This window comes from Elephas maximus, chromosome 4, assembly GCF_024166365.1.
Source record: "Elephas maximus indicus isolate mEleMax1 chromosome 4, mEleMax1 primary haplotype, whole genome shotgun sequence".
Lineage (NCBI taxonomy): Eukaryota > Metazoa > Chordata > Mammalia > Proboscidea > Elephantidae > Elephas > Elephas maximus.
This window is the reverse complement of record NC_064822.1, coordinates 116,400,074-116,413,897: the sequence shown is the minus strand read 5'-3', so window position 1 is coordinate 116,413,897 and position 13,824 is coordinate 116,400,074. Positions and strand designations below refer to the sequence as shown.

The 13,824-nt window shown below is 44.7% G+C and overlaps 1 protein-coding gene across 1 annotated transcript; it reads right to left on the bottom strand.

Annotated features, from left to right (window-relative positions):
- Nucleotides 1-73: 73 nt before the first annotated feature.
- Nucleotides 74-2,140, bottom strand: SPRYD4 (SPRY domain containing 4). The gene is made up of 2 exons (XM_049883585.1): nucleotides 2,034-2,140; nucleotides 74-1,661 (listed from the first exon to the last, which is right to left on the bottom strand). Exons 1-2 carry the CDS (start codon nucleotides 2,116-2,118, stop codon nucleotides 1,123-1,125), a joined length of 624 nt encoding a protein of 207 aa, XP_049739542.1. The 5' UTR covers nucleotides 2,119-2,140; the 3' UTR covers nucleotides 74-1,122.
- Between the last annotated feature and the right edge of the window lie 11,684 nt (nucleotides 2,141-13,824).

Genomic DNA, 13,824 nt, shown 5'->3' with positions numbered 1-13,824 from the left:
TGCCCCCCATTAGCCAGGACATGCTGCTACTGCTAACAGTAATTTTATAGACAGAGAAAGTATTTTGTGCTCATATAAACTTTAATTACACAAATCATTATTTTTGTTAAACCCAGCCCTTGTCTTTCTCCCCTAGGAGTATTCAGCTGCATCACCATTATAGAAGGTAGAAAAGATGGAACCACAGGGTCAGAGAGGCCCAAACAGTACATATTTCACATACATACTCGTTCAACTCACTTGGTTTTCCCTGACCCCAAATACTGCTTTAGGTTAAGTGCAATCTGCTGCCAAGAGGGAGGGGGGCTTGGATCTGAGCAGGCACAAAAAATGGATTGTGCAAAACCTCAGGCCTCTCTCTGGAAGTTCCAACTGTGGCAGAAATGAATATAGGACTTCTCAAGAATCAACGCTAACACTAACCCCCTAGATATCTCTGAAGTGTCTCTTAATCTTTGGTCATGATTGTAACTGGCACAATGATTGTAATGGATTGGCTGAGTGTCAGAGGTGTGCAGATTAAGGCGGATGGACTCAGGGGATAGCTGCAGTTGTGTGGGGCTAAGGGTCTGTGGTATTGAGGTATGGGGGACGGCTCACTCCAACATACTGAGTCAATAAAGCACTTACTGAGGGAGCCAGAGCCCAGATTCTTCATGTGCTGTAGAGAAAGGGGCTAATAACCGAATTACCACTCCTCCAGCCAGAGGCAGAAAGGGTTTACTCTGAAGAGATTTGGTAGAGCTCCAAGAACAAACAAGTTACATGTAGGAAAGGGAGGGAGAGGTATCAGTTATGAATAAATTCAAAGCTCAAAGACACTCCCAGAACTGAATACAATCAGAAGGTCTAGGCACAGTGAAGCAGATGGGCTGAAGGAAGCAAGTCAGGGAAAGCACACCCATGGTAACCTAGGAAACTGGCATAGTTTGGGGTCGGGGGGTGGTTGTGGCTGTATGCCTAGTTTTCATTGGGTAGTGGAGAGGAAGATGGCTAAGATATTGCACAGAGGACCCAACACTGAATTGGGAGCTACAGGCTGCTTGGGGCAAAGTCAAAAGGCTTCAGACACTTTCAGCAGACTAGCCAAGAACATGATTAGGGGCTCCAGTGATGGGCATACTAGAGACCCTCAGGCACTTCAAGCCCTGAGTGCGTCAGCAACTCTCCATCCCAAAGGGCAAATGCAGGTACCACTGGACCCCGGAAATCTGTCTGTAGCGTGTGGACCACAGCGACCCGGCTCACATCCACAAGGCTCAGCTTCTGGGCCTCATAATCCAGCAGCAGCCCCACCTTCTCTGGCTGCCCGATGCCCTCTATTGGGGTTTTCTCCTTGACCAACATGGTGTGCCATTTGCGCTGGGCATAGGTGAATACCCAAGAACGATCATCAACACCGATGCAGCTATCCCGGGATATATCCACATCTGCCACTCCTATTCGGAATTGCTGGGAGCGTTTAACTGTCACTTCCCAGTAGTGCCTGCCGCTGGTGACCGCTGTGTCTGCCAGCACCACTGCCCACTCCCGGAAGCGCTCCACATTCAGGGCCACCTTGGTGGGCTCCAATCCCACCATGCCATATTTGACACCTGTGTCACCTTTGAAGAGTGCCAGGCTGCTGTGGGCGGTTTTTTCTTCCAGTTTGAAACTGATGCCTGCGGGCAGAGCAAAGAGACTAGATGATGACGGGGACCAGAACTCTAGGACCGGGGTATACAACGATGTGATTGAAGCAGGCAGTCGTGAGATAACGTGTAAACAGACAAGAGTAAGAATGTCAGGCGGGCAACAGAGTGAGGGGTCGCTTTACTATGGCCAGCCTCACGTGCTGAAAAGCTCACATTGGGGAAGCTCCACGATTTAATGGAATTAGATGGTGTCCCAGGTTTGGAATATCGAAACCAACGCAGATAAGGAGGACAGTGGGCTGGGACGACTTAAATTGCTTCTCGGAGTAGGCTCTGGGAACAACAGTCGGAAACTTTTCCGTTCTAAAGGCAAAAGAGGGTAAAAACAGATAACCCTACCTCTCCGGGCTTCCGCGGCAGCAATTCCCAAACGTTTGGCTCCCCAGCGGCACAGGCTCAACGAACGTGCAAAGGGCAGCGCCATCTTGCTCTACGGATGAACAGGGCACGCCCCCCAGATGGACAGCCCGCCATCAGCCCGACCCTCCCCACGCACGTGGTCAGCGGGAGGGGACCGCGCAGTGTGATGACGTAAGGTAGCCCCCGCCCAGAAAGGAGCCTCCATTTTACTGATCTCTGGCCAGGCGGTTTTACTCGGCGGTGGTTATTGTTGTTGTTGGTGCGGTGGGCTGGGTCCCTACTCATAGCGATCCTGTGTACGGCAGAACGAAACAATGCCCGGTCAATGCTGTTAATTATGCTAGCATTTGAACTAAATAAGGCCTTTAGAGAGATGGTGTAGCACTACGATTAAAAGTATAAATTGTAGAATGAAATAATTGAATTAGAACCCGGCTCAGCTGTGTGACTTCAGACGAATCACCTTCTCTGAGTTTTTTAACTTGTAAAACAGAAATAATATCCAGCCCTTAGTAAAGATTAAATGAGCGTTATCTAGAATACAGCTTGAGAAACCACGGGTTAAGCGGCGGTTTAAAATCAGTGTATAGATACTGTAAATGTTGATTTTGTATTTTCCGGGCTGGGATTGAAGGGTTTAACTCAATACTTGGTTTTCCCAGATCAACCAAAAATACCAACATTTTGGGTCGGAGTGGGACAGGCATGGAGTAGATTATTATGGAGGGCCCCTACATCAAACGTTTTAATATTTGTGGTGGCCTATATCCCTGCTTTCTAAATCTTCCAGTCCGTCTCCTTAAGATTCTGCTGGTAAGCCCAATATCAACATCCCACATGCGCATTTCCATCCCCACGCTCCCCCCCGCAAAAAAACTGTTTTACGCCCTTTGAAAAACGGTAATACTTTGACAAAAAATCAACTATTAAAAGTGAGGAAGACATTTGCAAGTAGGCAGTTCTAGAGAAACTGCTGTGCTACCTAAAAGCGGTTTTCTGCTTGTATGTCATTTACAATCTCGTGTTAAAAAAGCCGTGTCTTAGTCATTTAGTGCTGCCGTAAAAGAAGTATCACAAGTGGATGGCTTTAACAAAGAGAAATGTATTCTCTCACAGTCTAGGTTACAAGTCAAATTCAAGACATCAGCGCCCGGGGAAGCCTTCCTCTCTGTCTGTTCTGGAAGAAGGTCCTTGTCCTCAATCTTCCCATGGTTCAGGAGCTTCTCAGGTGCAGGGACCCCAGGTCCAAAGGACACACCTCACTCCAGGTGCTGCTTTCTTGGTGGTATGAGGTCCCCAACTCTATGCTTGCTTCCCTTTACTTTTATCTCTTGAGACATAAAAGATGGTGCAGGCCACACCCCAGGGAAGATCCTTTTACACTGGATCAGGAATGTGGCCTGAACGAGGGTATTACATCCTGCCCTAATCCTTTTTAACTATAGGCAGAGATTCTAATTTATAATACATAGGAAAATCACAAAATGGAGGACAACCACACATGACCTCACCAAGTTAACACATTTTTTGGCAGACACAATTCAATCCATGACAAATGGTTAACAATTGCGTTAAAACAGGTGAGAATGTAAGGGGGCAAGGAAACTAGATTAATGGAAATGGAACAACCAGAACAGAAATGAGAATGTTTACTCATTGTGAAGAATGTAACCAGTGTCACTGAACCATTTGTGTAGAAATTGTTGAATGGAAACCTGAACTGCTGTGTAAACCTTCACCGAAAGCACAATAAAATATTATTAAAAAGAAAACCCTTAAAAAAAAAAAAAGAATATTTAACTGGTTTTTTGAAGGTTATACAGGTTTTTTTGTACAGAAGAACAAGTCACACGCAATATACAAAATTTAAGAGATACAGGTCTTTAGAGAAATTAATTTTAAGCTAAACACCTACTGTCGGTAATGTAAGGTCCTTGAGAAAAAGAAGGAACATTCTTTTTTTTTTTTTTATTTGCTTTCCTGTCAGCTCCTGCCTTCTCATCCTTGCCCCTGGGCTGGTGAGCCCCTTTAGTCTCATATACATGGTTTAGCTATGTGTATATTATTATTTTTTATGGGTCTGTCTAATCTTTGGCTGAAGGGTGACCCTCAAGAGTGACTTCAGTACTGAGTTAAAAAGGTGTCTAGGGGACATACTCTCGGGGTTTCTCCAGCCTCTGTCAGACTAGTAAGAATTTTGTTTTTACATTTCTCTCCAGCTATGTCTGGGACCCTCTATGGTGATCCCTGTCAGAGCAGTCAGTGTTGATAGCTGGGCACCATTCTAGTTGTACTAGACTCAGTCTGGTGGAGGCTGTGGTAGCTGTCCACTAGTCCTTTGAAGTCCATTAATCTTTCCCTTGTATCTTAGTTATCTAGAGCTGCTCTAACAGGAATAACACAAGTGGATGCTTTAACAAAGGGAAATTTATTCTCTCACAGTCTAGTAGGCTAAAAGACTAAATTCAGGGTGCCAGCTCCAGGGGAAGCCTTTCTCTCTCTGCCGGCTCTAGGGGAAGGTCCTTGTCATCAGTCTTTGCTTGCTTGGTCTAGGAGATTGTCCACACAGAAACTCCAGATTGAAAGGACATGCTCTGCTCCTGGTTCTGCTTTCTTGGTGGTACGAGGTTTCTCTGTCCCTCTGCCCACTTCTTTTTTTTATATCTCAAAAGAGATTGGCTTAAATTATGGATTAATCTTATAGATTGAGTCTACATAACTACCACTTATCTCATCTCATTAACATCATAGAGATAGGATTTACAAAACATAGGAAAATCACATCAGATGACAAAATGGTAGAGAGTCTCATAATACAGGGAATCATGACCTAGCCAAGTTAGCATTTGGGGGGACACAATTCAATCCATGACACCTTGTGTCTTTGGTTTTCTTCATTCTCCCTTGCTCCAGATGGGGTGGGACCAGTGGGGTACTTTAGATGGCCGCTCACAAGCTTTAAGACCCCAGAAGCTACTCAGCAAAGTAGGATGTAGAACATTTTCTTTATAAACTGTATTATGCCACTTGAGCTGGATGTCCACCAAGACCACGGTCCCCAGCCCTCAGCCCCGTAATTTGATCCCTCAGGGAGAAGAGGCATTCTTGAAGGGTTAATGGGGTTGGTTTGCAGAGGTATATTAAATGATAGGAGCTCTGGTGGTGCAGTGATTAAGAGCTTGAATGCTAACCAAAAGGTCAGCAGTTCAAATCCACCAGCCACTCCTTGGAAACCCTATGGGGCAGTTCTACTCTGTCCTGTAGGGTTGCTATGAGTCAGAACTGACTAGATGGCACCTAAGGATAACAATTTAATGATAAGACACTCAGAAGCCTTGGAGTCTTGTCCAGGCCTCTGGGGAGTTGTTTGATTTTAACAGCCCTTAAGAGCTTAAAAAATGAATCAAAAAAACTTTACCGCTAGCAGAGTTCTAGCTACCATTCCTGTGGACGTGGCCCTGTTTGGGTTTTTCTTGTAATGTGCCAACAGAGTAGCTTCTAAACTGGTCTCCCAACTTTGGTCTGTCTGTTTCTAATCCAATGTCCACACTACAGTCAGAGTGATATTTCTAAATAAAAAATCTGATTATGACACTCCCTTGCTTAAACTCTTTAATGCGCCTGCATTTCTTCCAGGATGAAGGCCAAATTCTTTTACATGGCCATAAGGCTTTACGTGATATGCCTGCTCCCAACCTTATTCTTTCTCACAAAACACTTCCTGCTTTCAAGGGCTTATGGTCTAGCCAGTGAGATGGACGAGAATATTGGCAGTTGCAATAGGAGGCACTAAGTGCCGTGAATGGAGTGATTACAGGATGCTCAGGAAGCAAAGGAGAAGCCTCTGATTTCGCATATGGGGAAGTATTGAGGAGAGACTTCCCAGAAGTCATACCTATGGCTTAAAAGCAGAAGTGGTTAGGCATTTGAGGGAACTCTGTGTACTAAGACCTGCGGATGAGAGAAGACAAGCCCTTATCTCCTGCTTCCCTAACTTTGCATCCTAACTTCTAATTATCTGTGAGGCCAAGCCCTTTCTTAACTCTGTCTGAAAAATAGTATTCTGAATACCCCGTTTTCCTCCCCAGCCAGTGTTACTGCAAATTGCGGGTTCGAGCCGCATGACCCACGAGGAGGTAAGCAGTGAGTGGGCTTTATTGAATACTGGTACTCAAGAGACAGAGGGGGCTAAATTTCTCCCAAATTCTGTCTAATTCTAAAGAGCTAGCGGGAGAGTTTTATAGGGGGAAGGTCAGGGTTACCTAATGTTTTGATCGCGCAGTCCACAGATGGTCTTATACATCACAAAACAATTACAAGAAACTATCAAACTAAAGATATACATGTCAGACATCTGGAGTCTAATCAGTATATTTGTAATAGACTGAAAAAACTCACAAAGAATCTCTCTGCTAGTGGAACTGTTCTACCAAGTCCACTCTGGCTGAGATAGGGAGCAAGAAAGAAAGTTGTAGATTAAAAATGTCACGCATCTTTTCTAGCTGCCATCTTATAGGCTGAAGGCCATTTCTCAAGAGAACAAAGAAGAGAAGAGAGACCAAGGCCACGGGAGCTGAGAGAGCTCCTCACCCCTTTGGAAGAGACAGGTGCAGCTGGCGCAATAAAAAAATGTTTTTAGAGATTTCTTAAAGCATCATTATGGCGTTAGTTATGTCAAATTCTCAATTACCCATCGTGAATAGGAGAAAAAGTGTTGTAAGGTATTAGGGTGTTTGTTAAGAGTGGAACAGACTGCTCAGCCGTATCTTGAACAGAACCTGTGCCATTTTCTAAACTAGAGATTAATCACAGTTTATACAGCTACACTAAAACAAATCAGAAAATATGTTCTCTCTACTTTAATATTATAACACTGGAGAAAAAGTATTTTCTCTACTTCACCAGCTCAAGACCTTAGCTAACGTCGTCTCTTGACGAATGGATGGATGAATGGATGGATAGATACCCTGAGTATCTCATCTTCTCTGGTGGAGTCCACTATCACCTATTGGAGAAGAACTCTCAAATTCACTAATCTCATGTTTCTCTCCTGAGTTCTGGATTTATATAACCAACAGCTTATTAGACATTTCTACTTACATGTCCCGCCCAGTCACCTTAAACTCAACATGCCCAAAGCTAGCCTCATCTTCCTACACAGACTTCCCCCTCCTCCTCGATTCCCTGACTCACCAAACTGCAACCCATATCCAGCCAGTTGTCCAAGCCAGAAACCTGAGAATCCTTGACCTTTGTCTCCCTCATCTCTCACATCTGATTAAAATTTAATCCCTACATGTTATTTCTCCCCTGGACTGCCACATCGGTCTTCTAAACGGTCTTGCATTCTCCCCAGTTCTACTGAGGGAACATTTAAAAAAGCAGCACAAACGGCTACCTATCTCACCCATTAAATTGTGAATTGTTAATAATAGGAATTAAGTCCTTTGTTCCCTGTACCCCAGGGCCCAAGTATTCCTCTTGCCATAGAGCATGTGCTTGTTGTTTTGAATCAATAAATGAAAGAGTATGAAGGGGTTTGTGCCCACATTTTTGCAGTGCAGTGGTACATTCTCTCCACCAGGGGTCAGCCTGGCCGAGTCTTTTTATCCCGCCTAACACCCAGAATTTTTTTTTAACACCCAGAAGGAGCCCTGGTGGTGCAGTGGTTAAGAGCTTGGCAGCTAATCAAAAGATCAGCAGTTGGAATCCACCAGCTGCTCCTTGGAAACCCTATGGGGCAGTTCTGTTCTGGCCAATAGGGTCGCTATGTGTCGGAAACAACTTGAGGGCAACAGGTTTAGTTTTGGTTTTTTAATCCTAAATTTTTAGCTTTAGTTTAAAATTTTTGGTTTCTAATCCTTTTAAATCTAGGAGCAAAGTGCTTGGGTGGAGAAATTTCCTTTAGAAAAAATTTGCTGTCAATACTTCACATTTTGGATCCCTGGTGGAGCAGTGATTAAGAGCCTAGCTGCTAACCAAAAGTCAGAAGTTCAAATCCATCAGCTAGCCGCTCCTTGGAAACCCTATGGGGCAGTTCTACTCTGTCCTATAGCGTCGCTATGAGTCGGAATTGACTCATGGCAGTGGGTTTGATTTTTTTGTTTGTTTGTTTAATCCTTTTAAATCTAGGAGAAAAGTGCTGAAGGAGAGATTTCCTTTAGAAAAGTCTTACTGTACTTCACATTTTGGTAGTAATGAGAAAGTTCCAGAATTGTGTTTCTGGAGGATTACTCCATTCCATCCTGGCCCATGGGGGTTGAAGGAATCACTATACATCCCTCACACTGTCACTTGGATGGCTTACCTGGGATCTCTTGTCACTTAAATGACTTGCCTGACATCTCTTGCACTATTTTCACTCTTACAGGCTGTCTGTCCATCTCATAAACTCACCTTCATTTAGATGATTTACCTGCCTTGTTGCTAAAAAACAAGTAATTAATTCTGAACGTTTCCATGCATAATGATTGATAGGCTTTTACTTGACAGGCAAGAGGGGAAAAGACATTCTAGGCAGAGGGAACAGCTTAGGGCAAAGAACCAGGTTATGAAATAGAATGGGGTATTTGAGGAACCACAAGGAGTGCAATATTACTTAGTCTCGTGTTGGGAAGATAAGGAGATAAGACTTGAGATGTGTATGCCATGCTAGAGAGTTTAGGCTTTGTCTTTCAGGCATTCAGGAGGTGTTGAAGCATTTAAAACAGGGACATAACCAATTCCAGATACTTCTATAAAGTTGGCAGCAACATAGAGAATGAATTGGAGGGGATGAGACTAGAAACAGAGACAAACAGGGTAAGAAGCCACAGAGTTCTCAGCTCAGAAATGGTGGGGGTTCAGCTGTATAAGGGCTAGAACTGGTGGAGTTTGGTGACTGATTAGATGGGAGTAAGAGGATGGGAGAAAGAGCTGAAGCTGGTTTTTAGGTTCTGACTTAATGAGGGCATTATACCCAGGTGAATATGAACATAAAGTTCAAGGGAGAGAAGGACAAAAATGAGGTTGTTCAAGGAGAGGAGGTCGACTAAAGAAAGTGTGGAATCAACTGAAGATACAAACCTAGGGAATACCAATACATGACATGACATATGAAATGCTTAGGATCTGACCCATAATGAGCATGCGTTTGCCCAGCTTGGGGTTGTTTCTGATACCCTAGGAAAGGAAGGGGAGAAAGCAAGAACAGGATGGGACAGTTCTTTTATTACTTTTATTTCTTGGATTACTCCATTTCTAATGTGTTGGGGCCCTGGCCTGATCCAAGAGCTAATAGGAGCCCTTAACTATGGATGGGAGATGGATGATGCACTCAGAGCTTGGTGATTATTCTGGACTTTGCCAGGAGTCAGCAAAGCACAACCAGAGAAAGGGAGAGAAGGGGGGGTGGGCCTCAGGAACCAGCCAAAGGGGCTGCTGGGCTGGCTTATGTTATGTTGGGGCCTTTGTCCTGCTGAAACTGTCCACACAATGGAGCTGGGTTCCATGCTGACCTTGCATTCTGAGTATGGGGCTAGAGGAGAGATGCCAGAGGGTGGAAGCAGAGATGAATGACTGTCCAGCCTCTCAGGACCATGTCTCTATTCACCCACAATGAAATTGCTGGAGAGGATGTTCAATATTTGATAATAATAAATTATGTTCCTATCTGACAAACTCATAAATCAATTCATTTATACTTTAAGACAGCTAACTTAATGGTAACCCTGGGTGGTGCAGTGGTTAAAGATCTCAGCTACTAATAGAAAGGTCAATGGTTCGAACCTACCAGCTGCTCCACGGGAGAAAGATGTGGTAGTTGGCTCCTACTTCTGTAGAGTTTTACAGCCTTGGAAGCCCCACGGGGCAGTTCTCCTCTGTCCTATGAGGTCGCTATGAGTCAAAATCAACGGCAGTGGGTTTGTTTTGAGTAACTTAATGCTTGTTTTGCTTGGACTTATCTTTTTTGATCCTCATAGAACCTATAGGATCAGCAGAGTAGGTATTTTTATGGAACTCAAACCTGGGTTATCTCTTAGGTCCTGGTGATATGGACTGGCTAAGAACCAGCTTCAGGAAGGTGGTAAGCCAGTTCTGGACAACCTCAGAGGTAAAAAAGCTATGGTAATCTCATGGGACTCACTGTGGAAGAATGAAAAAAGACAAATATCTCTGCCTGGAGATTCCCTGAGCTTTGTAGTCTGATTTGCTCCTGAGTAGTGTGGGTTAACCTTATCATTATTATCAAGCGTAGGGGGCAATAAGTTTACGTTAATGGGGGAGGAACAATTTAGAAAAGGAGGGTGAGAATGGCTGCGCAACTTGAAGAATGTAATCAATGTCACTGAACTGTACCTGTAGAAATTTGTTGAATTGGTATATGTTCTGCTCTATATTTTCAACAATGACGACAACAGCAACAAAATTATTTAAAAAATAAACATAGACAGCATATGATCCAGCAATTCCACTCCTAGGTACCCAAGAGACTTAAAAGCAGGGACTCAAACAGATATGTGTACACCAATGTTCATTGCAGCCTTATTCACAAGAACCAAAAAGTGGGAACAGCCCAAGCGTACATCAAAGATGAATAGATAAACAGACTGTGGTATATACACACAATGGCATATTATTCAGCCATAAAGAGAAATGAACTTATGATACATGCTGTGACATGGATGAACCTTGAAAATATTACCCTGAGTGAAACAAGTCAGACATAAAAGGACAAATACTGTATAATTCCACTTTTATGAAATATCTAGAATAGGCAAATGCATACAGACAAAAGTTTATTGGTTACCAAGGGCGGTAGGGACGAGGAAATGGGAGTTCTTGCTGAAGGGGTGATGAGCTTCTGTTTGGGGTGATGTAAAACTTTTGGAAATGGATAGTAGTAATGGTAATATAATATGGTGAATGCAATTAATTTCACTGAATTCTACACTTTTTTTAAAAAAGAGATAACTCAGTCAAGTGTAGAGATAGATGAAACTCCAGGATGATTATAGCTACAAGCCATTAAGACTTAAACAATGACTTTGTAACTATCCCTATATTTATTATTTCACAAATTCTTTTCCACTTCTATAGTTCCTAGTTGAAAAAACTTCAAAAATGTTTTTGTATGGAGTCTTAAGGCCAGCAGGAGAGAAAGGTGGAGAATATACGGGTAAATTTTTTTGCAACCTCTGAAAAGAACTCCAAATATAAGAATGAAACACAGTAATAACAAAAAATAAAGGAGGGGAGACAAACTAAAAAGAAAAAAGACAAAGCTGCTTTGGGGTGTATCCTGGGTAATTCCAGGAGTGTTAGAACTCGGGAATCCCCTTCACTCCCAGGCAATTCCCCAAAGGTACCTTCATTTTCAGAATCGAATGATCCAGTTGCCAACCCAGCACTGGTATCTTTTGCCTGATTTCTGTGTTTCTGGTGAGGCACGGAGATATGCTTATCTTGCCTTCCCTGGGATTCTTCTCGTTGTCTTCCAGATCTTCACTTTAGTTTTCCTCTTTGGCTTCTGAAACCAAAGTTCATAAAGATGATTAGGGAGTAGAGGGATGAATCTCTGCCTTCCACGTCAGCATCTCTGGTTGACAGAAGCCATTATCAGCTCCTGTGCCCAGTGAATCTGGAGTAGAAGAGCTAAAGAAAGAGCGTGGTAGGAGAGGAAAGGGAGCCAAGGCTAGGGAGAATGAATACCTAGGGGTGAAAATGGTATAAGTACAAGTATCTAAGATGCCCTTGTGGAGAGCACTGATTGGGAGTGGGAGTGGGAGATGAGGGGATGAGGCTGGTCTCTGTTGGCTGAAAGAAAGAGACAAGAGTTGTTCCTTGGTCAGAGGACTGGAGCTGTCATAGCTCTGCTGGCCTCTTTCTCCAGTGAAGGCACCTGAAACGCTTGGCTCCTTGCCTCCCAACTTCACTTACCGAGGCCTAGAATAGCAGTCTCCAGACTGGAGCAGGATACCCAACAGACTCTGGACCAGGCCAGCAAAATGGTGATCTGAGAGGTAAGATTCCTGGGGAGAGGAGGAACTGCTATCTTTTTCTCTAGTCTCCATACTTCTACTATTGAAATCCCATACTCTTCCTCTTCTCTTCTGCTAACCCCCAGTCCAACCAGGTGGTGGCTTTTTCTCTGGTCACTCCCTAATTCTCTCCTTCGGTCCTTCTTCCTTCCTCCCAGATTGGGTACCTGGGGGTGAGGAGGTTCAGAATTATGAGGCTGAGGTCTGGCTGAAGAGTTTCTTAAAGGGAGAGGGAAGCAGAGTGAGGCTAAGGAGGAGAGGGGTGGAAGACTGTGGGAAGTACCTCATCAGGCCTAAGCACAACTGAACCCCCTTTGCCCAAGCTTTCCTTCCCCATTTTGTCCTTTTTTAATTTCCTTGACCAGCCTGCTTCCCCAGACCACCCCCAGACCTTTCCCTGGGGGTCAGGCATGCTGTCCTCACAGCCTGGGACAAGACCTGGGGTTTAAGACTTGTGTCTTGGTCACAGCAGTATTACCAACCAAAAAACCAAACCCAGTGCCATCGAGTCGATTCCGACTCATAGTGACACTATAGGACAGAACAGAACTGCCCCATAGAGTTTCCAAGGAGCACCTAGAGGATTCGAACTTCCAACCTATTGGTTAGCAGCTGTAGCACTTAACCACTACGCCACCAGGGTTTCCACAGCAGTATTAGGGGGCATTAAAACAAAACCAAAACCCATTGGTGTTCAGTCAATTCCTACTTATAGTGACCCTACAGGACCAAGTAGAACTGCTCCATAGCGTTTCCAAGGAGCGACTGGTGGTTTCCAGCTGCTGACTTTTGGTTAGCAGCCAAGCTCTTAACCCCTGTGCCACCAAGGCTTCTAGGGGGCATTAGACCCTCCCATTTCATTGCTTCATAGCCACAACTAAGGTTCCTTCCTTTCACTACATCCTGCTATGGCCTTGCGAGTTAGGAAAGATGAAATACAAGCTGACTCTGAGGTTTAGCAACTGACCCCTTTTCCTTTCCCCAGTAACCCTGCCCCACCCTCAGTGCATACATGGAAAATAGCTTCTTTACCCTGTCTCTCTGTGATTTAAAAGTCAAGGCTGAGGGCTTGGAAAGGGAGGTACTGGCAGGGGCTGGGGGTGGGGAACTTTGGGCTCAGAGAAAGCCAGACACAGCAGAACTATTCTGTTCCAGAGCTGCAGGATCCACAGATTCCAGCCCAAACCAGCCAATGGGAGAAGGCCCCCTAAGCCCGGGGAACTAAAGAACACTCTTCAGTTATTCAGCTTCCCTGCTGGACCCCACTCCTGACCCCCACCCCCCCTTACCCCTGGCACTCAGTGGAGCCTGGAGACCCCCGGGAGCACAGCCCCGTGCCCCATGTAGTGAATTCAGCTTGAGACGTGCCAAGCAGAGTTTTGAATGTTCTAACACAGATGTCAATCAGAAGTATGACCTCAACTTTGACATAAAGAGCAGACTCTTCCCATCTGCCTGAATTGGTCCTTCCCTCTCAGAGCCTCAACAGCTCTGACTAACACCCTGTTCCCACCCCACTCCCAGTGGCTCTGTTTTTCTCCCAGTTGAGGAGGGAGGGAAAAATCCAATAGCTTTATCAGAGGTATGGGAGTGGGTCCAGCTCTCCACAGCTGTGAAGGGGTTAAGAGGCTGGGCCAGCCACCTGAGTCTGCCCCTCCCAGGGATTAAGAGTCCTCTATAAAGGGGACTATCCACTCCGACCACGTCAAGGGGGTACCAGGAACCCAGGCATTGTGCCCATCCCCCCTGCC